Consider the following 27,799-nt stretch of genomic DNA (forward strand, 5'->3'; position numbering starts at 1 on the left):
GATCACTGCTTTTCTTGATCTATACTTGGGTACAATTTCAAAATTTGCAAATGACACAAAACTTGGAAGTGTAGTGAACTATGAAGGGGACAGTGATAGACTTCAAGCGGACATAGGCTGGTAGAATGGAAGGACCCATGGAAGATGAAATTTATAGCAGAGAAATGTGAAGTGATACATTTTGGTAGGAAGAATGAGTAGAAGTAATATAAACTAAAGGGTAAAATTCTAAAACGTTTGCAGTAACAAGAGAGATCTGGGGCTATATGTGCACAATTTGTTGAAGGTGGCAGGGCAGATTGAGAAAGTGGTTAAAAAGGCATATGGGATCCAAGACTATATAAATAGAGGCAGAGAATACAGAACTTGAGTATTGCTGAAAATAGAGACATGTTGTCGAAGCTTTTTGTCTTGCACACATCAGGACAATCTGCAAGAGTAACAAATGTAAGGGAAAACAACAACTTATACTGCATGAGAAGAGAATGCTGATTGGTTGGCAATTGAACTCTGATGGGTAGCAGTGTTGCCATGGAGAATGCACCAGTTTACGGTGACTGACTGTTAACTGCCAAGCTTTGTTTGAAATTTAAATCAGGCAGCTTGACTCTGATTTGTCAAGGTATTGCCCTGAGGAATGAACCAATGAATGGCTGTCACTTATTTAGTTCAGCTGAAACAGGCGCAATGTTTGTACACATTCTGTCCGCAAAGATCAGGGCCCTGTGTATTAATATATGTAGCTTCCAGCATGCGCAAATGCGCCACTCTGGAAGGGTAATGTATCCCAAAAATTTGAGCAACAGGTAAAGCTTGTTGTTTCACGCAGCTACTATGCAGTAACAACACGTGTGGTGTTCGCCACTAACAGGATGCGGCCATAAAGGTAAAAAGACGTCTTACCTATCACACAAATGGGTAACGTGATATATGAATTTCAATGCCAGTGTGAGGCTAGGCGTATAGGCAGTACATCCCAAAGACTGGTGGATCGTATCAAACAACATGTCCCTTCCACTGTTCGCAATGGTCAAGGTACGGGCCGTACCCAACCAGCCCGTGCTTGCAAAACTCAAAACATAATGTCCAACATTAGATGTGATTCCGCGATTGGACAACATTTGCTAAATAATCCACAGAGTGCTAAGAATTAGGCTGAAAACCAATTTAAGATGGTCAGTAAGGCTCGCAGTATGGCGCATTTGTGTACTGGAAGCTACTGTTCTTTGCAGACAGAAAGAACATGTACAAACATTGCGCCGTTTCAGCTGAACAAATTAAGTGACAGCCATTCGCTGGTTCATTTCCCAGGACAATGCCTTGACCAATCAGAATCAAGCTGCCTGGTTTAAAGTTCAAACAAAGCTTGGCAGTTAACAGTAAGTCATCGTAAACTGGTGTATTCTCCATAGCAACACCTCTACCAATCAGAGTTCACTTGCCAACTAATCAGCACTCTCTTCTCATGTAGTATAACTTGTTGTTTTCCCTTACATTGGTTATTCTTGTGAGTGTCCTGATGAGTGCAAAATGAAAAGCTTCGACAATGTGTCTCTATTTTCAAGCAAAAGCAGGGAAGTTATGATGAAACTTTATAAAACACTGGTTTGGCGTCAACTGGAGTATTGTGACCAATTCTGGGCACCGAAATTTAAGGATGTGAAGATTTTAAAGCGGGTATAGAATAGATTTACAAGAATAGTTCCAGGGATGAGGGACTTCAGTTACAAGAACAGATTGGAGAAGCTGGGTTTTGTCTCCTTAGAGAAGGGAAGGTTGAGAGGATATTTGGTAGAGCTGTTCAAAATCAGGAGGGGTCTGGACAGAGTAGAGAGAGAGGAATTGTTCCCTTTGTTGGAGTGGTCAAGAACCAGAGGACACAAATTTAAGGTGGCAGGCAAAAGAACCAAAGTCAACATGAAAATTTTTTTTTTTATGCAGAGAGTGTTGGTTAGGGTCTGAAATGCACTGCCTGAGAGGGTAGTGGAGACAGATTCAATTGTGGCTTTCAAGAGAGAACTGGATAAGCACCCAGAGAGAAAAAATATGGAGGGTAACGGGGAAAGGGAGGGAATGTGGCACTCGCCGAATTGCTCTTGCAGAGAGCTGGTGGATTCGGTAGGCTGAATGTCCTCCTTCTGAACTGTAACCATTCTATGAAAACATAAAATGGAGAGAGGAGAAAGTGAATGCTCAAAGGTCAGAAACCAGGATTAAATTAGATAGAAAAAAACTGTATGGGCTGGATTTTGTGCTGGAGGCGGGGCTCCTGGCACTGGGCCAAAAAGGCGGGGAGAACCTTTTCATGACCCCCCTTCCCCCCAGGAGCGATCCTCTGGTCTTTTTAAATCAAAGTTTCAGGAGGTGGGATCCTTGCCCCTTTAAAGGCAGGCATCCCACCTCCAAGAGCTGCTGGACAATCAGCAATATCGGCAGCACCACTGAAGGGGGGCCACTGCTGGTACTGCAGAAGCCTCAGACCCAGGTCCCAGCGCTAGAACCCCAGAACAGAGGTAGGTGAGGCGGCATTGCAGGGGCCAGTCCGGAAGGCCCCGGCGAGGGGTGTGGGGGAGGGTGGTGGTGCAGTCCAGGGGGAGGGGGATCCCAGGGGAAAATTGCTCCCGCTGGTGGTCCTCTGTGGGCCACAAATTGCCCAGGATGGAGGGACACTCCCTCCGCCCAAGCTCACAGGGACCCAGTGGCGGCGGGACAAGGCCCTTAATTGGCCATTAATAGGCCACTTAAGGGCCTCAATTGGCCTCTGGGCAGGAAGGCCATCATTGGCCGATCCCACTCTGGGAAGATTGCTAGGTGAGGGGGAGGCAACGGGCCCTCTGCCCTGCCACCCCTCATCACAATACTCCGTGCCCCCTCCACCTCCAACCCCGGCTGAGGAGGCCACACAAAATCCTGGCCTGTGTGCGCACAGGAAACTGTGCACATGTAGTGAAAAATGTGTCACAATGAGCACAAATACAGCAGTTTCCAGGTGTTCCAATGGGCTAGTGCAAAGTGCAAGAGATGTGAAGCTACCTACTAGGGTCTGTGCACATTGGAAACTACTTAACATCAGTATAGCTGGCAATATTGGCACGTGTGCAAGATACAGAAAAATTACAAAAGTGACGGAGCGTACAGCACAGAAATAATAGCAGAATTCATGTATGACCTGCTACAGAAAGAATAGCAGAGTTTTCAGGCGAGGGAGAGTGAACAGAACACAGCTTGTTTAAGCAGCACAGCAAGACTGCAAAAGATCATGAGTGTAAGATATCACATAAGACAAAGTGATGACATACAACAGGGAATGACAGTGTAAGCAACCACTACAGGGAGAATATGACAAAGAATGATAAACTCATGCATGGTGCCATCACTTGTAATTTTGAGTCAGACTGAAGAGGAGAAGAGTGGGAGCACAGCAACTGACAGAGGGATGAGACAGATAATATGGGGGTGGGGGATAGCGAGTGATACAGTAAGGGGAAAGACACAGCTAGTGTGTTGAGAGGGGAGAGACAAACAAAGGGTGGTGACCAAGACAGCTTGCATCAGGAGACAGAAAGGAGAAAGACAACAAGCATCATGTGGGAGAAAGAGCCTACATGCATTGTGGTGGAACAAGAAACAAAATAAAATATCTTCTGTGACAGAGGTAGGGGGGATAGCATGAGGGCTGTAAAAGGATGTAACTGGATTGGGGAGAAAGAAATGAAGTAGGAAAGAAAGATATGGAAAAAAATGAGAATGCAAGTGGCTAGAGTTAAGTCAGTTCAAGGATGGGCTGATGGCTTGAATTCTGAAGATGGATTTGCTGATAATGAAAAATTAATTAAAAACCTCAAAAGCCTTTATAACAAATTGCGCCATATCCCGAAGCATAAAAGAAAATGGAAAAAAAAAAATTAAAAACCAGAGTTTGTGACAGGTTAAATTTTAGAAACATCTAGAAAACATGCTGAAAAAATGATTCCATAATGATATTGATGGCAACCCTAAACTAAACGGAAGTTCTCTAGCAGGGATTGCGGGCGATAAATTATTAGATAAAGCTTTTACAACACAAGTGCAATGTGTGAATTTTGTTTGGGGATGAAAGGGTAAAAGAAAGAGAGGGCATCATATCTGGTATGCTATTTGGTCACTGGACAAAGTCAAATAAGATTTGCAATATTCAGGAATGATAGGGAAGTATATTTGTGCAGTAGAGACACAAGAAAAAGCATGCTAATCATACAAATAATACTCTACAATATTCTTGAGTAGAATTTGTAAGTAAAAGCTATTTTAGTCAGTACTCTGAAATAGTAATTCAGAATGCTATACACCCAGTTGCCACTATTTGTGCCCCCTAATTCAGTTGGAACATCAAAAGATATTACTTAAAATTGTCTGAATGCAATTTTATTTTTCCAACACATTTAAATAGGCAGCAGCATTGCATTTTGGCAAAGATAAACTTGCATTTTGTTCACAAATGGAATGACTCCTCAAAAAGATGGAATGTGAATTTTGCTTCTCTAGCGGTTTAAATTTCATGCTGCTCAAAACAGACACATATGAATCACTAGTCTAACCATAGAATTAAAATGATTTTAAAAATCTTGTTCCTTTCCAATTTCCATAATTTTCTTCAGTCATCTTCCTTTGTCTCATTGTCTAGCTTCGCTACGACTGACCTGGTTTCTGATTTTGGTCTCTACATCCACTCATCACTCACAGAACTATTACTATCACTATCATTTCTTGATGTTCAAGGTACACTGTACCTATTAAGAAGGCATCAAGTAAAACAGCAAAAATCACAGGCAATACCATTCGCTAGTGAGGCTAATGTTGCACACATCAGTAGTGTACTTAGCAGTAACACTGGGATTGCCAGCATAGGTTAAGGTTTTCTTACCATGATGGATTAAAAAATTCTTAACCACATCAATGATGCTATACTCCAAGCACCGAACAATTAGAATTTTTTGGGGTTAATTGCCAATACTGGTACAAAACCTGCTTCCAGTAGATATTCTGGAAAATAACGGTACCAGGGCAGTAGCTTTGAGTTAGAGTAAATCACTATAACATAGCATCCTTTTGGATTAATCAGCCATCATCAGCTCCTTTATGCAGACATGGCTAATACTGAGGAAAACTGAATGCATATAAAACACCTATCCTTTAAAATATAGCATTAACAGAATCTTATGACAGTTGTAAAAAAACATGAAAAATGTGACTAAGGCAAAAATATTACTTGCTAGTTTAAATATGTAACATTCAGATGCTCCAGTGTACCAAACAATGAGTTATGGTATCAATGTCATATTAATTAATAGAAAACTACAAGCATGATCAGGTTAAAATCACTTCACAATTAATTATTTTACCTCTAACTGCAATAGTGACGTCCTTCAATGCCTCTTAACACATACATTCCAGTTGTGCATAATGAAAGCAGAGTTTGGTGTCCAGTTTTCAACTGCTGTACATACTAGATATATTATCAAATCTACAAACATGAGAATTGCTCATAGCAACTAGAAAACCCCTTCTCCTCAGGCAGTTACGATGAAGTGCAATTGTTTAATGCCATAAATGTTTTCATAAGGCTCTCCTTACTACGACCTTGTTGGGGTGAGCTTTTTGGGTGTGTTGGGTCTTTTATATTGCCACAGGTGGCCATGGATGATAATTGCGTCCACACAGGCAGACAGAGATTTGGCAGGAATGCGACTAAACTGCTTGCGATCAGAGTTGTATTTGTAGAGTCCCTCAATCATTTTCTTTCCAATGTTTTTCGGCCCTATTCCTGCTAACTTAACAATTTCTTCGGTTTCTGGACTATAGGTATAGAGTGAACGGAATTGACAACCAGCATCCCGGAAAAGGATCAAAAAGTTATTGGCTTCGGAATTCTCCATTTCCTAAAAATACACAAAATATACTGTGATAATTTGGTCACCTTTAACCTACTGAAAGCACATTTTAATATATTATAGAAACATTTGACTGAAATAACAGTTACAGAGAGCCAACAATTCACACAGATGAGTATGGTCCTTGTACTATGCTGAGTTAGTTGATCTCAGCCAGTGTGGCAACAAGATTGCTACAACTGAACACAGCTGTGGTTTCTCTTGTAGGTATAACCTGCAAATACCACCTGGGCTCACCCTCGAAGAATAAGCCCCTCAATTCAGGTATTTGTTCTAACCAGACGCATGAAACTGTACCTGAGCAAGGAATCAATACCTTAATAGTACATTTGTTGTACAAAAATATAACAAATTGTAACAAACAATATTAAAATGAGTGAATGCAGTCTATACTTGTTAATTCAAAGACGTGTTCTCAAACAAACTGAAGCATCTAGCAACATAAATAAGCACATTAACTAAAAAAAGGCACAGGGAAGGTGCTTTTTGCATAATTTCAATTATAATTAACAGAGGATTCTAATTAGAGAAGCCTGTATGTAAAAGGATCTGATTTAACAAAACAAAATTGCCTTTGCCAGAATTTTCTAACTGCATATACAATGCTCCCTCTAAGCTGCGCAACTGTGCAGCAACCATAAAGTCCCTGCGCAGGCCACGCACAAGTTGGCACCTTTAAATTATTGCGCATGCCCGTTTGTGCAAAAAATTTAATGGGGCTGTGTACTTACAGAAATCGCCTGCGATGCAAAAGAAAAGTTTAGAGGGAACTTTGAACATAGAGTGTGCATCACACATCGTACACTTAATCTTACAGTGACCACGACAAAAAGGAAGGCTTTAAATTAAATTAAAAGCTTTTCATAACTGATGAGGGTAGATAGCTCAGGTCTGGTGTTTGCTGCACTGCATTATATAGCTACAGTCTTTTGTTTTTTAAAATAAAGATTAGTTTATTTTTAATTCTTTCATGGGATGTGAGTGTTGCTGGCAACGCCAACATTTGTTGCCGGCAACGCCAACATTTGTTGCCCATCCACAATTGTCCCTTGAGAAGGTGGTGGTGAGCTGCCTTCCTGAACTGCTGGTAGGTATACCCACAGTGCAGTTAGGAAGGGAGTTCCAGGATTTTAACTCAGCGACAGTGAAGGAATGGCGACATTGTTCCAAGTCAGGATAGTGTGTGACTTGGAGGGGAACTTGCAAGTGGTGGTGTTCCCATGAATCTGCTGCCCTTGTCCTTCTATGTGGAAGAGATCGTGGGTTCGGAAGCTGCTGCTAAAGGAGCCTTGGCGAGTTACTGCATTGCATCCTGAATATGGTACACACTGCAGCCACTGTGCGTAGGTTGCAGGGGGAGTGAATGTTGAAAGTAGTGAATGGGTGGACAATTAAGCAGGTTGCTTTGTCCTGGGTGGAGTTGAGTTTCTTCAGTGTTGTTGGAGCTGCACTCATCCAGGCAAGTGGAGAGTATTCCATCACACTCCTGACTTGTGCCTTGTAGATGGTGGACAGGCTTTGGAGAGTCAGGTGGTGAGTTACTTGCTGCAGAATTCCCAGCCTCTGACCTGCTCTTGCAGCCACAGTATTTATGTGGCTGGTCCAATTAAGTTTCTGATCAATGATGACCTCCAGGATGTTGATGTTTGGGAATTCAGCAATGGAAATTCTACTGAACATCAAGAGGAAAATATTAGATTCTCTCTTGTAGGAGATGGTCATTGCCTGGCATTTGCATGGCTCGAAAGTTACTTGCTACTTATCAGCCCAAGCCTGAATGTTGCATGTGGGCAAGGACTGTTTCAGTATCTGAGGAGTCTCAAATGGTACTGAACACTGTGCAATCATCAAAGAACATCCCCACTTCTGACTTTAAGTTGGAGGGAAGGTCATTGATGAAGCAGCTGAAGATGGTTGGGCCTAAGACACTACCCTGAAAAACTCCTGTTCGAATGTCCTGGGGCTGAGATGATTAGCCTCCAACAATCACAAGCATCTTCCTTTGCGCTAGGTATGACTCCAACCATTGGAGAGGTTTCCCGATTCTGATTGACTTCAATTTTGCTGGGGCTGCTTGAGGCCACACTGGCATCACTGTAGATGATATCAGGAATACAGATCTTACCGCAAGTATTTTATTCTTCTGATTCTCATTGACTTTTCCAGCCAAACAGCAATGAGAAATTGCATTCTGAATTATATGCTTGTTAGATTTTGCACTGGGTTCCTTATATAGCTTTGGTCCTGCAAATATATAAATAAATTATAAACACATACTCCAAAAGAATCACAAATACCATGTCTTTTCATTTTGTTTTGAACCAATTGATGAACTTTTTACTGTATGATGTTAACAAGAAGTATTACTTCTGCCTAAGCTACATTTAGCTCCTCACTTTAATTTTCCAATGAGATATATATATATAATATATAAAAAATGATATATGAAATACATATACAGAATTATTATTTACAAAAGGTATAATATGGGATGTAATAAAATATTTAGGTGTTTATTTAAAATATGTCAGTCCTGAAAGTTCCAGCATCAAGCTTAAACTAAAATGGCCCAATCTAAGGACAAGGGTCAGCTTAAGTGCAGCACAGCAGAATTCTCCCCCACCCACCAGCCAACATCCCTTTTCCAAAACCCAGGGATAGAATTATTTGCATAGCCAGGGTGGGCCATTGGTGACAGTAAGGTTCACATGTCAGCAGCTCTCACCCTGGCCTGACTAGATTCGCTCTGAAGGCGGAGCAGCGCCTTGATAATACACCTGAAGTACCCCTGCCCCCAACTGAACTGAATCATAGAAAGAAGAAACTTTCTTCCCCCTCCCCTCCTATTCTTCAGCTTCCACTGGAGCCACTTCTACTAGAGAAGGTGAATTGATCCCCTTTAGGAGCAATTACCTTATCCTAGTGAAGGTTTGGGGTTTCAAAAGGGACTTGTATTAACTCTCATCTAAATTCTGTTGCGGTCTTCCAAGGGCATAAAAGGGAAGAATTTGCCAGGGAGTTTTAGGAATTCCCTTTCATATCCTCCCTTGATGTTGGAAATTTCTGCTCGTAGCTCCCCAAATGGAATTCAAAGGTCTGGTATCAATGGTGCAGAATCTTAGCCTAAATGGGTTCCACTCCATATCAAGTCTCAGGCTTATCCTTGCACCTTGATGTACAGGCACAGCTGGAAAAGTGGGTCTTCAACTGCTGAATCAGCCTACATGGAGACCCGGAAGTTGCAGAATGACAACATGGTTTGGCATCGCATTCCTGAGACCTGGTATGTGCGTGAATTTAAAGGGCCTATACAGCAATCCAAATCGAACATTAAATGTACTCAAGCCTGTTTTTAAAAAGGCCTTTGATACTACACACGGTTGCTCATGACAAGGATCAGAGGATGTAGAGTCAGGGGACAAACAGCTGAATGCACAGCAAATTGACCAAAAAAAAAGGAATGCAGAGAGTAGTGGTAAAGGGTAGTTATTTAGATTGCAGCTATCAGGAAAGATAGAACAGGTTGGGGCTTTTCTTTTAGAAAAGACTTGGAGGAGATTTGATGGAGATCTTTAAAATTATGAACTATGTTAGACAGAGTAGATGTGGAAAAAATGTTTCAACTTGTGGGAGAATCTAAAATGAATAAATCCAATAGGGGAATATGGAAAATTTCTTTACTCAGAGTGGTTAGATTGTGGAACTCACTGTTGTGTGATTACCTTTAAGATCTTAATATGCTAATTCAGTGTTGTTGGACATAGTCATGTGACTTGAAGCTTGCATCACTCTAACTGTAACACCTAGAGGCAGGTTCTGTAAATAGTTAGCTCTGTACTGCATATATTAGTTAGCTGTAATAAACCTGTTTTGAGATCTTCAACCAACTGGACTCCATGCATCTCATTTATGTTGCATCAGACAACATAAAAATAACTCATGACATGCGCCAGCACAGGAAGTGGTTAAGGCAAATAAATTAGATGTTTTCAAAAGAAAACTAGATGAGCACATGAGAGAAAAGGGAATAGAAAGATATGCTGAAAATCTAATATGAGGTAGATGGAATGTGAGGAGACTCGTGTGAAGTATAAACAGCAGCACAGACTAGTCGAGCTGAATGGTTTGTTTCTGTGCTGTATCTTCCAAGTAAGCCCATGAAAAATTCACTCTGGCAATCTTTATGTGACTCACTGAGGAGGAGAAAGCAAGTATAAAAACATCAATTGTAAAGTATTATCTAAGAATCATCGAGAACATCACCTGTATATTCTGTTGCAGAAGCCACTGAGGAAGTTGTTGAGTCATTCTCCCAGTCTTTTTCATCATTGCGACTGGCAGAACAACTTGCTGATATAAATCCATCAACAGATTCTGTCCTGTACATTTTTTTAAAATTATGAAATGAAAAATGCTCAATGAATACAGCAGAATTTTGATATAATGATTAACTATACCACATTATAATTTGTGATTGGCAAACAAACCATTGCAGGGAAAATTCTTTTGCTCTGGACACTTTATTCCTTGTTCAATCAATGATATAAAGATTTTCATTGATATAGTGCCTTTCACAACCTCAGGATGTCCCAAAGTCCTTTACAGCCATTGAAGTACTTTTGAAATGTAGTCACTATTGTAATGCAGGAAACATGGTGGCTATTTTGCACACAGCAAGCTCCCACAAACAGCAATCTCCCACAAACAGCAATGTCATAATGACCAGATAATCTGTTTTTGTGATATTGATTGAGGGATAACTATTGGTCAAGACACTGGGGATAGCTCCATTGCTCTTTTTTGAAATAATTCAAAATTTACATCCATCTGAGTGTATAGATGGGTTTTAGTTTAATGTCTCATCTGAAAGATGGCACCTCTGATAGCGTAGCACTCCCTCAGTACTGCACTGGAATGCCAGCTTAGACTTCGGTGCTCAAGTCTCTGGAGTGGAACTTGAACACAACCATCTGACTTAGAGGAAAGAGTGCTACCAACTGAGCCATGGCTGATACTGTTTTATTTGGAACCTTTTGAAACAATGGCCTTGAAGCTGTGCTGTAGAACATAATAAATTCTATGTAACTTCTTTTATCTGCTGGGGGGTGCTAACTGTTTAAGATGTTAATACTGTACAATGTTCAATAAATTGAACAATGAAGGCTTATGTTTATTAACTTTCTATGCTGGGCCTTAAGATTTTAATAAAGTATCCTTCATTTTCTAATATATTGCAGAATTCAGCGATCCAATCCAAAATGTATTCAACACTACTTATTTTTCCTTCTTAGTGTTACGAATGCTAGACTTTGTAGTATGGTTTTGCTTTTAAAAACTGTGACCTTTAATGTAGTGTAAAATTGATTCAGAGAAGACACGTGACCTCATACCAATTCTGCTCAGAGAAAAGCCAGAGAACTTGGTTACCATGGAAACAAGGAACCCAGTTAAGGGCCTCAGTTGGTGTTGGGGTGGGAAGGCTGTTCACAGGCCTTCCCACCCCGACTAAATTTTGGCAGAGGTGGGAAAATGGTGGGAAAGTGGCGGATATATAGGCTGTACATCTCACAGACTGGTGGATCGAATCAAACATGTTTGTTGTTCGCAATGGTCCAAGGTACAGGCCGTATCCAACCAACCCGTGCTTGCAAAACTCAAAACACAGTGTCCAACATTAGATGTGATTCCACGATTGTCAACATTTGCTAAATAATCCTCAGTGTGCTAAGAATTAGGCTGACAACCAATTTAAGATTGTAGGTAGGGCTTGCAGTGTTGCGCATTTGTGCGTACTGGAAGCTACATATATTAACAGGGCCCTGTTCTTTGCAGACAGAGCGAACATGTACACACATTGCGCCTATTTCAGCTAAACAAAATAAGTGACAGCCATTCGCTGGTTCATTCCTCAGGGCAATGCCTTGACCAATCAGCGTCAAGCTGCCTGGTTTAAATTTCAAACAAAGCTTGACAATTAACTGTCAGTCATCGTAAACTGATGCATTTTCCATGGCAACGCTTCAACCAGAGTTCACTTGCCAACCAATCAGCATTCTCTTCTCATATAGTATAAAGTTGTTGCTTTCTCTTACGTTGGTTATTCTTGCCGATTGTCCTTATGAGTGCAAGACGAAAAGTTTCAACAATGTCTCTATTTTCAGCAATACTCAAGTTCTGTACTTCTTTGGCCTCCTTGTCTTGAGAGACAATGGGTAAGTGCCTAGAGGTGGTCAGTGGTTTGTGGAGCAGTGCCTGGAGTGGCTATAAAGGCCAATTCTAGAGTGATAGCCCCTTCCACTGGTGCTGCAGATAAAATTGGTTGTCGGGGCTGTTACACAGATTGCTCTCTCCTTACACTTCTGTCTCTTTCCCTGCCAACTGCTAGGTCTCTTCGACTCGCCTCTCTTTAGCCCCACGTTTATAGCTGTCTGCCAGCTGTGGCAATCGCTGGCAACGGACTCCCTCAACTTGTGGTCAATGTCGCAGGACTTCATGTCGCATTTGCAGACGTCTTTAAAGCGGAGACATGGACAGCCGGTAGGTCTGATACGAGTGACGAGCTCCCTGTACAATGCGTCCTTGGGGATCCTGCCATCTTCCACACGGTTCACATGGCCAAGCCATCTCAAGCGCCGCTGGCTCAGTAGGGCGTATATGCTGGGGATGTTGGCCACCTTGAGGACTTCTGCGTTGGAGATTCGGTCCTGCCACCTGATGCCAAGGATTCTCCGGAGATAGCGAAGATGGAACGCGTTGAGACGTTGCTCTTGGCTGACATACATTGTCCAGGCCTCGCTGCCGTAGAGCAAGGTACTGAGGACACAGGCTTGAAACACTCAGACTTCTGTGTTCCGTGTCAGTGCGCCATTTTCCCATATCCTCTTGGCCAGTCTGGACATAGCAGCAGACGCCTTTCACATGTGCTTGTTGATTTCTGCATCAAGAGACAGGTTACTGGTGATAGTTGAGCCTAGTTAGGTGAACTCTTGAACCACTTCCAGAGCGTGGTCGCCGATATTGATGGATGGAGCATTTCTGACGTCCTGTCCCATGATGTTCATTTTCTTGAGGCTGATGGTTAGGCCAAATTCATTGCAGGCAGCTACAATCCTGTTGATGAGTCTCTGCAGACACTCTTCCGTGTGGGATGTTAATGCAGCATTGTCAGCAAAGAGGAGTTCCCTGATGGGGACTTTCCGTACTTTGGTCTTCGCTCTAAGACAGGCAAGGTTGAACAACCTGCCATCTGATCTTGTCTGGAGGAAAATTCCTTCTTCTGAAGACTTGAACGCATGTGAGTGAGAAGATGATCCCAAACGGTATAGGTGCGAAAACACAGCCTTGTTTCACACCACTCAGGATAGGAAAGGGGTCTGATGAGGAGCCGCAATGCGGAATTGTGCCTTTCATATTGTCATGGAATGAGGTGATGATACTTAGTATCTTTGGTGGACATCCGATCTTTGCTAGTTGTCTGAAGAGACCACATCTGCTGACGAGGTCAAAGGCTTTGGTGAGATCAATGAAAGCAACGTAGAGGGGCATCTGTTATTTGCAGCATTTCTCCTGTAGCTGGCGAAGGGAGAACAGCATGTCAATGGTGGATCTCTCTCCTCAAAAGCCGCACTGTGCCTCAGGGTAGACACGCTCAGCCAGCTTCTGGAGTCTGTTTAAAACGACTCGAGCGAAGGCTTTCCCCACTATGCTGAGCAGGGAGATTCCACGGTAGTTGTTGCAGTCACCGCGGTCACCCTTGTTCTTATAGAGGGTGATGATATTGGCATCGCGCATGTCCTGTGGTACTGCTCTCTCATCCCAGCACAGGCAAAGCAGTTCATGGAGTGCTGAGAGTATAGCAGGCTTGGCACTCGATTATTTCAGGGGTAATGCCGGCCTTTCCAGGGGCTTTTCCACTGGCTAGAGAATCAATGGCATCACTGAGTTCCAATTTTGTTGGCTGTTCGTCCAGCTCATCCATGACTGACAGAGACTGGGCTGCATTGAGGGCAGTATCAGTGACAACATTTTCCCTGGAGTACAGTTCTAGGTAGTGCTCCACCCAGCGGTACATTGGTTTATGTTGGTCAGTGATCGTATCCCCTGATTTAGATTTGAGGGGGGTGATCTTCTTGATGGTTGGCCCAAAAGCTCTCTTAATGCCATCATATATTCCTCTGATGTTTCCAGTTTCGGAGGCCAGCTGAATACGACTGCATAGGTGTTGCCAGTAGTCATTTGCACAACGCCTGGCTGTTCTTTGCGCGGTGCTTCCGACGGCTTTAAGTGCTAAGGATGTTAACTCGCTGGGGGCTTTCTTGTAGTTCAGCAGTGCAGTGCGCTTAGCGGCTATGACTGGTTCCATCTCCTCAGAGTGAGACTGAAACCAGTTCGCATTCTGCTTCTCACGTTTGCCAAAGGTGGTCATTGTTGAGTCATAGATGGCGTCACTGATATGGGCTCACTTGGTCTCTGCATCCCCTGCAGGAGTGTTTTGAAAGGCTTTTTCAAGTGAATTAAGAAACTTTTGTGACAGCTGTGGGTAAGAAATTCTGTTAGTGTTGATGCGCGGGCAGCCCGTCTGCTTGCAGTGATGTAGCCTCTTTGGTTTGAGTCTAACTTTGTTGCACACCAGGGAGTGGTCAGTGTCGCAGTCCGCACTGTGGAAGCTGGTGCCAACAACATGATCTTGGGTGTCTCCATGAAACCTGGTGACAGGGTTTAGTATGAAAGAATGAGTTTGTGATGCAGAGGTGTGGTAGGTACACAACTCCAGCAGTCTCTGTCCATTCTCATTCATCCTTCCAATTCCATAGAGCCCGAGGCAGGAGGGCCATGAGTCATGGTCAGCCCCAACCCTGGCTTTAAAGTCCCCCAGCAGGAACAAATGTTCGGTATTGGGAATGCTACTAATGATATTATGGAGTTCCTCGTAGAACTGGTCTTTAACTTCATGTGGAGAGCAGAGTGTTGGAGCATAGATGCTGAGTAGATGTACTGGACCAGAGGCGGTGAGCAGTCGGATGGACAGTATGTGTTCTGTGCCATTTGTAGGTGGCTCTATCATGCTGAGCAAAGAGTTTCTGATGGCGAAGCCCACTCCATGCTGTCTTGGTTCTTCTGGATCCCTGCCCTGCCAGTAGAAGGTGTAGTCTTGCTCTGTTAGTGATCCGCTCGCAAGGAGGCGTGTCTTCTGAAGTGCTGCAATGTCCACATTGGGTCTACTGAGCTCATTGTTAATGATGGCGGTCTTCCTAGAATCATCGATGTGTAAGGTCCTCCGATAGGCCAGGACACACAGTTCTGACGTTCCAGCTTGCAAAACGAAGGGCTGGTACCTTCTTTCCTTTTTTTGTCGTGTTGTTTAGTGCGGTGTTACAGTCCACTTGTCAGGCAATGACCCCAAGCTCCAAGCACCCATTGAAGCAGGTGGACTGTGGGGGGACAGAACCTTTCTGACCGGGGGCTGCCCAGTTTGAGGCGGGCGGTAGCTGTCCAGCGAGATGCGATGACCTCTCCCACCGACAAAGGCAACCCCTGGCGCCCAATCTCTATGCCAATTGAGCTGGACTTAAAACCCGTAACTGCTGCCTTCTGTGTTGTTTTGGTCGCTGTGAGGCGACTATGGAGTGACCTCTCCATGGCGCATGCCTGGGTGGAATGTATGGAGGTTGTGAGTTGTCCAAGCATCAAAACCCCCCTCTCCGCCTTCCTAGTGGGGTGCAAAGGAGTGCAGAGTACGACTTTTGGCACCAGTATGGCTGCAGGAACTGCTGGAAACATGCCAAAGGTGACACATGGCCGCCTTAGGGGTTCTGCTCCGGACTTTCTGTTAGGGTTTACTCCCTTAGCCTTAGTGTCTCCCGAGATGCCCACAAAGCAGTGGGGTTGTTAGCTCCTATCCCTGAGCAGGGGCCCTAACAAGTAAACTGTGCGATTTCATGGAGGGGGAGGGAGAGGGAAGAGGGGAGGGGGTGCGAGGGGGGAGAGGGAGGGGGATGGGGTGCGAGGGGGTGGGGGGAAGTGGGTGCAAGGGGGTGGGGTTGGGGGGAAAGTAGGTGCAAGGGGGGAGTGGTTGGGGGAGAAGGGGTGCGAGGGGGTGGGGGGAAGTGAGGTCCGAGGAGGGTGGGAGTGGGGGGAAGGGGGTCGGAGGGAAGGAGATGCAGTGGGGGGAGGGTGAGTTAGTTCGGGGGAAGGCGGTGAGAGGGGGTGTAATTGCTTGCATGTGGAGCCATCCACATGTGGACCGTCCCCGGTCCGGGAACAGGAAAGCCATGCGCCCTTCGCCCCAGTCTGGGCACTGCGGCTCCAGCTCTGTCTCCGGCTCTGGCACGGCCCTGTACTGTACTACCAAATAACTATTTAAATACTGCTTAGTTAATGTTGATTTGTAGTTTTGTTGTTATAGTAAAAGTCTTCAAACGTGAAATCTTGTTGCATGTAATTTTTAATTGGTCTGGGGAGTTCATATCTTTTGTTTTAAAGTTAATGGTCTCAACTGAGGTTGTAACATTAGAAACAGTATCACTTGCGTATAGATTGTATTAATAGGAATATTTAACTCAGATCACTCTCTGGTTTTCTGTATCTAACACATGCATGAAGCAACAAACTTACAAAAACAAAACAAAATGTGATGAGAGAGGGTATGTAACTTGCAGGAATTTACTCAGCCCCATTCTATCATCAGTTGTCAAGATACCTGATAATAATCCATCACAAAACAAGGCTAACTATCTGGCATCTGCTTTAAGATCATGTTCCAAACTTAGATTATGATTGGAGTGGACTCTAGATGGTAATAAATCCAAATCTACATTTGTAGAAAAAGTATTTGAAAGTGCGAGATCATACTGATCATCTGTGCATCCTAAATATACTGTAGCAAGTCTTCTTCTCAGGGCTTAAGTCAAGATTTCAATGCAGTGTTGTCACTAAAAATTTCAGATTTGCTCAGTGGTCAGGCTTAACACCTCTTTACTGAACAACAGCTTGCACTTATATAGCGTCTTTAACACAGTAAAACATCTAAAGGAGTGCTATCAAACAAAATTTGACACCAAGACACATAAGGAGATATTACAAGTGATCAAAAGCTTGGTCAAAGACAGCAATCTAAATTTCATAGCATTATTCAAATTATATCACAAGAAATAGCAGTGAATAACAATAAAGAATTTAAATATCAGGAACAATTATTATTACCTGGGAGTTTTTTTTCCTGAATGTACACTGTCAGCATCTGCTGTGTTCAGTGATGCCAAAGATAGGCAGGACACTGGAAAACAGTGGAGCACATAGTGAGTCTATGCAGAAATAAAAGTTGTTAAGAGTAATAAGTCTAATGGTATACTTCTTTAAAACATTGTTCACTGGTTTCTGTAGTAGGGCGGTCAGCATCTGAAAAGAGAGATAATGTCATATTTTTGGGCAAGGAATTCTTCATCAGAGCAGTCTTTTCTCTTTCAGGTGCTGATAGACATTCTGTGTGTTTCCAGAAATCTTAAATCTCCAGCATTTGCAGTTTTTTTGTTTCTCTCTCTAATGTTTTCCCAATTGGTAGGTTACATGAGTGATAGAAAATTAAGTAACCATAAATTACATTTGATGTTAGTAAGAGACTCTAAAAATGATTTACAAAGATCAACACAGTCTCTCAAATTAAAACAACCCCTCAAAAAAAGGTATTGATTACCTGCAGATGACCTGACATGTGGGCTTGATCCATCCTCTCGGAAAGACTTTGGACGAGCCTTTTTGAGTTTCAGACTGGTGGGACGAGGCTTTATCACACTATCCATGTCTTTCATTAACTTCAGCTGTTTTTTTCTTAGGTATTCCTGTTTAATGAACTCTCTGCGCGACCTTTCATCTTCCTTCTTTTGTCGCTCTTCTTCAGCTTTGAGTCTGTGGGAAATTCAAGAATAAAAAAGAATTTGCATTTTCATCATTCCTTCAACAACCTTGGGACATCCCGAAGCTTTTCACAGCCAATGAATTATTTTAGAACAATCAGCAACTACATTCATATAGTTTGAAAGAAAATACAACACTTAACACCACTGTTATGTAATTTCTTAAAAGGCAACAAGTATCACAAGTTACCAACCCTGAAGTTATTATAAAAACAAAGTGCTTTAAGCCATCAGACCCATTTTTTATTTAAAAAAACATAGAAGAAATTTTGATTGCCATGGATCACAGAATGGTTTTAAAGTTTAATAAAGAATTTCTTGTGTTTTACCTTCAGTTTTGAATAAATGCACATCTAATTAATGGGCTCAAGTTGAAGGCAAGCATTATCGTAAATTGTGCTCAAATACTGTACTGGGAGTTTGTTATGTAAATGAAAAACATCAAAGTATTGTTGGAAGCTGCAGATACACATCTACTGCAGTAAAACTGAAACCTACAAACATGAAGGTTCAAGTCAGCTTTCAATAAATACATATCTCAATGTTTTTGTATTTAACTGTCAATCATCAAAATTTCTAGAAAAAGCGGATTTAATAAATTGTTTTTATATTTCTGACCATGCAGTACCTAGCTTCTTCCTTCTTCTCTTCTAACTCTGTTTCCAGTTGCTGTCGTCTAATCTGTTTTTCCTTCTCCCTCCTCATACGTTTCTCCAAGAGGGCTGCTCTTTTAATAGCAATAGCTTCAGCTTTCTGATCATCCTTTCAGAACAAGGATCAAATGAGGAATTGATTGTTTAAATAAAATGCAAGCCTAAAACAATTTAAGTAAAAATAATTCGAAACTACAAGAAATTGCATTCAGAGCACACTGCGCAGTCATCTCCAAAAGAATACAACAGATCAGATATCTCAATCCTTAATACTAAATCTCAACTTTGACACAGTTAGGTCGAGAAAAAGAGAAGTTAAGAGGTGGTATGGAGTGTGGGGATTGACCACTTACCTGCTCACTGTCCCCATCAGCATGATTTAGCTATACACTTGATGAAATGTGCAGGGAAAAATCAGATAAAGATTCAGATCTACTCCATAAATGGGCCTAGAGTCTTATGGGGAATTGCTAACCTGATACCGGAATCACATACTGCAATCTCACCCTATCAAACTCTATTCTGTTATTCTAATTTTGAATGATGACTTTTCTTCTATCAGAAAGAGTAGTGAATAATTTTGTAACCTTATTTGAAAAGACCCTTATATTCAGGTCACCCAAAAGAAGTAAAGTGGGTGCAAACATCTTCAGAGACTCAAACTGCCTCAGTGATTGGCCACACTGGAACAGAGGTAGAGGAGGGGCAATGGATACCCACTCTTTGAATGCACAACTACAATTTGTTAGAGGTGGTACATTTTTTCTTATTCTCAATTCCTCTCCTTTATGGAGGATCATTTTAGATCAAATGTCCAACTCATTCATTTAATTCTTATTTCTTTCTATTATGATTCAAAACACACCAAACTGCTCCCTTCTAGCAAGGGAAGGTACAGGAATAACTGAGAACATAACCATTTAATTTGCAATAACCGCATAAGCCAAATTACATGGCTTGCCTTTGATTTTGATCAAAAGGTTTCTCTGTCACGGAATCAGTAAGATGAGAAGCACCATTACAAGACGAGTTACCCATCTGAAATAAGGAACATGCAGATAAAGATGGGTGAGGGGGATGTTTGCTGCTCAACGGAAACAAGATTTGACACAAATTTTCCTATCAGTTTTTGTTTTAAAAACATCAATATGACATAATTAATTCAAGAAATCCTATGCAATTTTAATAGCTATACTTAGGGAAAACATGCAGCAAAATTTACTTTTCTGCTTGGATATAATTAAATCAATTATGCTGAACTTCACAATTTCTTCTAGCCACTCGGGACCAGTTTACTACAAATCTCCATGAAAATAAAGAATTTGCAGAACTATGAATGATGAAATCGAAGCAGGCAATTGAGTTACGGCAATTGTACAGTAAAAGCCTTCTTGCAGGTGTTTCAAATTTTAAAGCTAGTTTGGACAAACAGAGAGCAAGAGATTTTTGCCGAGTATTCCCTATCTTAAGCTCCCTATCTGCTCAAATTCATAATGGAAAGGGGTACAGTGGAGGCAAGGCGCTCTACTTGAGCCCAAAGCTATACTGATTTGAGGGTTTCCTCACTTCCAGGATCAGTACAGATACCATAAATAATAAAAGGCAAATTAAACTGAATGTGGGTTAAATTGAGAGAACTGTAGAGAAGTAGAGGCACAGGGACTGGAAAATGCAACATCTGAAAATTGTTAAGGATATTCCCAGTGACATTGCTCAATTTATTTATGATGTGTGGAAGATAATGAACTAAGAAGTAGCAATATGTTGAATAGAGGTTTTACTGTTAAAAGTAGTCCTGGATACAAGCAATATCGAGTAAGTGAAATTAAATAGAATCTAGGACTGCGAGTGCCAATGCAACTACATTTGAGGGTGGAAGTGGAGACAATCAGTGATTTCAAAAGGAAATTGGATGTTCACTTGAGGGAAATAGATTTGCAGAGCTACGGGGATAGAACAGGATACTGGGACGGACTAGATTGCTCTATGGAAAACTGGCATGGACTCAGTGAATGGCTTCTTTCTGTGCTGTAATGACTCTATTACAATCATAAGCATTACGTTTAACAAGATTATCTATAGTTATGTAGGTGTATAAAAAGATTAACAATTTTTTGAAACAAAATTTTTTAGATCAAAACAATGATGAGGTAAATAGGGCCCGCTGTTATTTATGCACAAATGCCATGGCAACTTCAGGCGAGGACAAATGTGTGGTTACATTGAAAACTTGCTGTCAGAGATGCAGCACTTGATTAGCTTCAGGAAAATGGTATCATGCTAATGTCTGCTTCACCATTGACATGCATTGAATGGTGTGAAGTTGCTGTATTTGCATGGTAGTTACAAACTAAATTCACCACAGCAAGTTACGTCACATCATTTCAAGCTCAAGTGCCCTTTAAATGAGCTGATAAACGTTAGTTTCTGACAGTCAACCTCTCTGGCACTGAAAATTAACTATCAAGTGTGGTGACGCATTCCTTCAGGTTTTAATTGAAGATATTTCACAATTAATTTTTTTAAAGCTTTTCTGTCTCTTTCCCTCTCTATTTCCAATCTTTCTCTCTCTCTTTCTGTACCAGAATTGACAATGAATTTACCCACTCTCATCTGCACTCTTCTAATTTTACAAAGTTCAATCTGGTTCAGGAGATACACAGTTGCTTGTCCTGTTCATTCAGATCCTAGATAGATGCCTTACACAGGGTGATGTGCCAATTCCACCTCACGTGTGCAGCTCAAATATCAGAGATTAACGGGGCAAGGGCAAGTCTGACTGAACAATGTCAAAATAAGCACTTCAGGCATGAGATCAGGTTAAGGTTTGCACAATTAATCACAAGATTTATTTATGTTAAGTAAAAATACTTTCACACTATTGTACAAGCTTTACATCAAGTGTAATGTCTGCTGATCTAAATCTATGCAAAAATGCTTGTTTATCTATTTGCTTATTGGATTTGCAGAAATGTGTTGCAAGTTCTTTTCTGTTATTTAAAATCTAAATATTAACTACAAAATTAAATGTTTCACTTTGATTCCTGTTCTTGGTTAAAGAAACTAACTCTTCCAGGTTAACTGAGCAAGATCTGTGATTTTTGTTGAAAGGTCAAAAAATATACAATATTGATGAAGACATTTCAAGACTGTTGGGTTTAATATCAAAGTATGACTGTTAACCAGGACAGTAAAGAAATTTTGACCTGTTCTCTAGGTAGTGAGTTCCCAGACTTGTCCATAACCTAAGTACTAAACTGAGACCACCCACCTTACCACACGGGATAAAGGAACATAGGAGCAGGAGTCGGCCATTCAGCCCATCGAGCCTGCTCTGCCATTCAATGCAATCATGGCTGATCATCCACTTCAATGCCTTTTTCCCACACTATCCTCATATCCCTTTGTGTCACTGGTATTTTAAAATCTGTCAATCTCTATTTTAAACATACTCAACGACTGAGCTTCCACAGCCCTTTGAGGTACAGAATTCCGAAGATTCACAACTGTCTGAGTAAAGAAATTTCTCCTCATCTCTGTCCTAAGTGGCTTCCCCCTTATTTTGAAATTGTGTCCCCTGGTTCTAGACTCCCCAACCAGGGGAAACATCTTAACTGCATCTACCCTGTCTATCCCTGTAAGTATTTTGTAGGTTTCAATGAGATTACCTCTCATTCTTCGAAACTCTAGAGAATACAGGCCCAGTTTCCCCAATCTCTCTTCATAGGACAGTCCCGCTATCCCGGGAACAAGTCTGGTGAACCTTTATTACACTCCCTCTATGGCAATAATATCCTTCCTAAGGTAAGGGGACCAAAACTGCACACAGTATTCCAGGTGCGGTCTAACCAAGGTTCTGTACAATTGAAGCAAGACTTCACTACTCCTGTACTCAAATCATAGGAACAGGAGTAGGCCATTCAGCCCCATGAGCCTGTCCCGCCATTCAATGAGATCATGGCTGATCCATGGCCTAACTCCATATACTTGTCTTTGGCCCATATCCCTTAATATCTTTGCTTAACAAAAATCTATCTATCTCAGATTTAAAATTAACAACTGTTCTAGCTTCAACTACTGTTTGTGGGAGAGAGTTCCAAACCTCTACCACCCTTTGCGTGAAGAAATGCTTCCGAACATCTCTCCTGAACGGTCTGGCTCTAATTTTTAGACTATACCCCCGAGTTTTTGAATCTCCAACCTGTGGAAATAGTTTATCTTTATCTAGCCTGTCTTTTCCTGTTAATATCTTGAAGACTTCGATCAGATCACCCCTTAACCTTCTAAATTCTAGTGAAGACACCTAATTTGTGTAATCTCTCCTCGTAACTTAACCCCTGTAGTCCAGGTATCATTCTTGTAAACCTACATTGCACTCTCTCCAAGACCAATATATCCTTCCTAAGGTGTGGTGCCCAGAACTGCTCACAGAACTCCAAGTGGGGTCTAACCAGGGTTTTGTACAGCTGCAGCATAACCTCTGTGTCTTTATACTCCAATCCTCTAGATATAAAGGCTAGCATTCCATTAGCCTTTTTGATTATTTTCTGCACTTGCTAGTGGCATTTTAAAAATCAATGCACCTGAACCCCCAAGTCTCTTTGGACATCCACTGTACTTAACCTCTTCCCATTTAGAAAGTACCCTGCTCTATCCTTTTTTGGTCCAAAATGGATAACCTCACACTTATCCACATTGAAATCCATCTGCCACAGTTTTGCCCATTCACCTAGTCTGTCTCTATCTCCTTGCAATTTTATGCTATCATCTAGACTTTCTACAATGCTGCCTAACTTTGTATAATTAGCAAATTTGGATATATTACTTACTATGCCATCATCCAAGTCATTAATGAATAATATGAATAAATCCTCTTGTGATAAAGGCTAACATACCATTAGCCTCCTTAATTGCTTGCTGCACCTGCATGTTAGCTTTCAGTGACTTATTGACGAGGACAGCCAGGTCCCTTTGTACATCTACACTTTCTAATTTATTACCATTTAAGAAATACTCTGCACATCTATTCCGCTTACTAAAATGGATAACCTCACATTTTTCCACATTATATTCCATCTGCCACATTCTTGCCCACTCACTATGTCTGTCCAAATCCCCTTGAAGCCACTTTGCATCTTCCTCACAACAACATTCCAACCTAATTATGTCATCTGCGAACTTGGAAATATTATATTTGGTCCCCACATCTAAATCATGGATATATATTGTGAACAGCTGGGGCCCAAGTACTGATCCTTGCGATACCCCACTAGTCACAGCCTGCCAAAGTGAGAATGACCCGTTTATTCCTACTCTCTGTTTTCTGCCTGTTAACTAATCCTTAATCCATGCCAGTATATTACCTCCTATACCATGTGCTTTAATTTTGCTAATCAATCACCTGTGGGGGACTTTATCAAAAGCCTTCTGAAAATCCAAGTATACTACGTCCACCGACTCCCCTTTATCAATTCTATTAGTAACATCCTCAAAAAACACCAAAGACCCACCCACCAAAGGGAATAATTTTCCACTATCTACTCTATCAAAACCTCTCATCATCTTGAAGACCTCTATTAGGTCACTTATCAACCTTCTCTGTTCCAAGAACAGTCCTAACATTTCCAACCTTGGGTTCAGAGGAGAAAAAAAAGTGGGAAAAAATGGTAGAGGTGTTAGGGAGGTAGTGCAGTAATTTTCAACCTCACTGCCTGGGCAGCAACCCAAGTGGTGAGGTGGAAAATTTCTACCAGTGTGTTTTTCTTCATTTCATGTTATTTGAGTTTTCAAAAAAAAAAATTTTGAAGCCAGCTAATTATCTCCATCTGTGCCTTCTGGATAGCAAGTGAAGGGTCAATGCTAATTGCATATCCCTGTCAAGATAGATTCTAATTTCAAATACCTATGAGAGTTAAAGTGAGAGGAGGACAGAAGAGAAAAAGCAGAAGAGGGGAGAGAATCAGTAACAAAGATGTTACAGACAGATAAAAGAGAGACCATATTTTCTGACTTACTGTGTGCAAAGCCATGGAGATATAGGTAGAAATATATTTCTCTCTCTCTATCTCTATACTGGTTTCCCCGCGAAAACACTTAACATACTAAACTGTCACTGTGAACTTTTAATAGGTGTGCTTAATTTGTGCACTTCCTCCTGCTTACTTTTTTGGGGGGAAAAAAAAGTGCTTCTGAAGCAGCTTAAGAATCAGTGCACCATTATTCTTTTTCCCGTTCACTTATCGGGAAATTGTAAACCTTGAAATTACGTGCTTTTTGACACAATGCCTTCAATAGAGCTAAGCTTTTATTTTTATCTGCCTATGATCTCAGGGCATCACAAAGCTAATGAAGTACTTTTGCAGCGTAGTCACTGTCGTACTGTAGCAAATGTGGCAACCATTTTGCACACGGCAAGATCCTAGAAACAGCAATGAGAAAAATAATCAGATCATCTGTTTTAGGTGTTGGTTGAGGGATTAATATTGGCGTAAACACTGGTAGAACGCTCCACTTGTTGAATGGCGCTACGGGATCTTACACTTCCAGCTGAGACTCGGTTTAACATCTCAATGGAAAGACAGCACCTTCCAACAGTGCAACATTCCTTCAAGTACAGCACAGAAGTGCCAGCCTGGATTATATGTTCAAGTCCCTGGAGTAGGACTTCAACCCAGAATATTTTCTCTCCGAAGTCAGACTGCCATCACCGATACAAGGCTGACACCCATGTTAGTACTGACAGTTTATTGACAAGAATACTGCAAGAAAAATTACTGTACACAAATTTGTAGCATTGCTTGAATAAAATTAGAAATGCATAATAGACTGTTCTTGCATCAGTGTCAGTTTTTATCTGTGATGTTGCAGTTACTATTAATTAATTCTTACACTGCAGTCCCAGAAAGCAAAAGATTTGCACTTACTTTAAAGAAGAACCCACAACACAATTTTTGTTCTTCAAAATGCTCCTTTTCAGCATCACCATCATTTGCCTCATCTACTTCCACTTCCTCCTCTGAAAGCTTTAGATCTGAAAGGGAAACCTCAATTAAGCTTGCCTTCGTGCTCTGGTCAATAGGATGTTTTCTTTTAATAGGACTGTCTGCAAGAGCCATAGATTTTTCTGTGGACACTGTGGGGAATGGAAAAACCTTAGGTTCAACAGGCTGCACGTGATCCTCTTTCTCCACTTGCAAGCACTTTTCATTTGTCAGTTTATCTTCTTCTGTCTGAGGCTCTGTTGCCTCATTAGTTGATTTCACATACTCTCCTTTTAATGAATGATCAGGTGCATCATCTTCAAGAAAAATGAATGATCTAGTCTGGACCTGGCTGGGAGAGAACTTTCTGAGATGAGGAAGACTATCGACAGAACATGGAGCTGTGAGAACACGATTTAATGGTGTTATCTTCAATTCATTTGGTCTTGATTTTGAGTTTTTAACATGAGAATATGAAGACCTTCTGTGAAAAGTCTGAGGAGATCGTTGAGTAGACCGAGGTGATTCACCAGAAGAAGATAGTGAAGGAGATAATGACCCAGTTGATCGTGAAGATGATCGAAGTTCTCGGACTTGCTTTTGTGGTGAAGATTGAGGAGGAGAAATTACCCATGCTTGCTGTTGTTCCCTCATCTGCATTATTAATTCCTGCTGGTTTGCCAAACGTTGCATCTCCTGCTGCAGGGCATGTAAAGCTGTATTCATTTTCTCAATCAACCTGTTGTATTCTATGATGTCAACATCTCCTAAAGCCTCTTCAGTGGCATTACTTAAATTCCAGGCAACTTGTTTTTCTGATTCAGCTGCAATGGCGGGGGATTGAAGGCCCTCTTTACCACTATCTGCTGAGTTACCATTCATTCCAATTGCCTCAGATGTTAAGTCAGCTCTTTCTTCAACACTCTCCGTTTGCGATATTTTCCTCTGACGTGACAATCTGTCCCCTTGGTCACCACAAGGTTCTTCATTTAATGGAGAAATTCCATCACCCTTCTTTTTCACAACATTCAGAAATGCCGTCCTGCCCATTTTTTGTCTTTGCCTTGTAAAAGCAGCTTCAACTTTCTTTTTCTGAGCTTCGATCGCTCGACGCTTTTCTTCTAGTTTCATTTTAAGCTGAATCATTTCAGATGCCAACAGCTGAGCAGGATCTCTCATTTGTCTGTGCGGACTAAGCTCAGGTATCTGACCACTAGAAACCACACCTGGAGTGTTAAACTCTGAACCTTCTGGGGTAGTCTTTTGGGAACTACTACTGCTCAACTTGGCATCTGCGATATTCAGCTTTTTGAATTTTTGTTCAGCAAAACTGGTCATTTTAATTGCAGAACCTGGAGAGATGCTATTTTCAGCTTGTAATACAGCACTCAGTGTATTTGAACCTGGAATTAACATATCATTATGATCATCACTTCTTAGATCAGTGTCTTGGAGTTTTGAAAAGTCTTCCATATCCGAATCCATACTAATGGTATAATCTCTTAAGGAAAAGTCTTCATCTATTGTTTCTTGAATATCTTCAGATGGCACATGGATCCCTGTGTCTACCTCAGTATTATCAGTCAAAGGGCTTGTAGCACCTTTAATCTCTGCAACGGAATCTAAACTGCTGGATTGGTTCATTCTGGGTTTCACAGAAATGTCATTGGCATTGTTAACATGTAGGAAAAAACCATAAGCTTCTTGCTCAGACTGAAGATCTGGGTAGAGCTTGTCTACATCATGAATTATCTGTAGTGCTTCTTCAATGCTTGGTGGGATATCTAAACTATTTTCCTTTGGCCCATTTGATACTGTACTTCTCATGGGTCGTCTTCTAAGGGTATCATTTGCCAAACCAGGCCTCCTAATAGAACCTTTCGGTGGCTTCTCATAATTGTGATTCGACAGATGTATTTCTTCTTCTATTCCATTGCTCTGTCCATTTATTGGCTGAAAAGATTCATTTCTCACTAAGTGTTTGGGAGTATTGTTGACGTTTGAAATCAAACTGTCATTACTAATTGATCGAATTATTGTCCGGTTACTTGTGGTGGATGAATCAATGTTGTTGTCTGAATCAAAGGGAATATTGAAAGACACAGCTTGGGGAAAGGCTCTGTTAAAGAAAAACAAAGCTGTATGAGAAGTAGATTTTCAATTCTTTTTCAAATTAAAACTCAAATTCCTGCAAAAAGATTTAGCAACAGAAATGAACTCAATAGTAACGATGAGCCTTAAAACATGGGTAGCACAAACAACATATATAATTAAGATATAGAGTGTCATAAACTTGGAAATGATGTTCGTACCTCAGAAACCCT

The 27,799-nt window shown here is 41.4% G+C and overlaps 1 protein-coding gene across 3 annotated transcripts in view; it reads right to left on the reverse strand.

Annotated features, from left to right (window-relative positions):
* Positions 1-4,388: 4,388 nt before the first annotated feature.
* camsap2a (calmodulin regulated spectrin-associated protein family, member 2a) overlaps positions 4,389-27,799 on the reverse strand; it is a 234,924-nt gene continuing 211,513 nt past the window's right edge. For all 3 annotated transcript variants that reach the window (XM_068037604.1, XM_068037603.1, XM_068037602.1), the window contains 7 exons: positions 25,419-27,594; positions 18,471-18,604; positions 17,623-17,834; positions 17,133-17,205; positions 10,194-10,309; positions 8,056-8,174; positions 4,389-5,918 (listed from right to left, as the gene is read on the reverse strand). In XM_068037604.1, coding sequence (XP_067893705.1) covers positions 5,613-5,918; positions 8,056-8,174; positions 10,194-10,309; positions 17,133-17,205; positions 17,623-17,834; positions 18,471-18,604; positions 25,419-27,594 — 3,136 coding nt within the window. In that variant the 3' untranslated portion in view covers positions 4,389-5,612. The remainder of the gene's footprint in view (positions 5,919-8,055; positions 8,175-10,193; positions 10,310-17,132; positions 17,206-17,622; positions 17,835-18,470; positions 18,605-25,418; positions 27,595-27,799) is intronic.

This window comes from Heterodontus francisci, chromosome 8 (genome assembly GCF_036365525.1).
Source record: "Heterodontus francisci isolate sHetFra1 chromosome 8, sHetFra1.hap1, whole genome shotgun sequence".
Lineage (NCBI taxonomy): Eukaryota > Metazoa > Chordata > Chondrichthyes > Heterodontiformes > Heterodontidae > Heterodontus > Heterodontus francisci.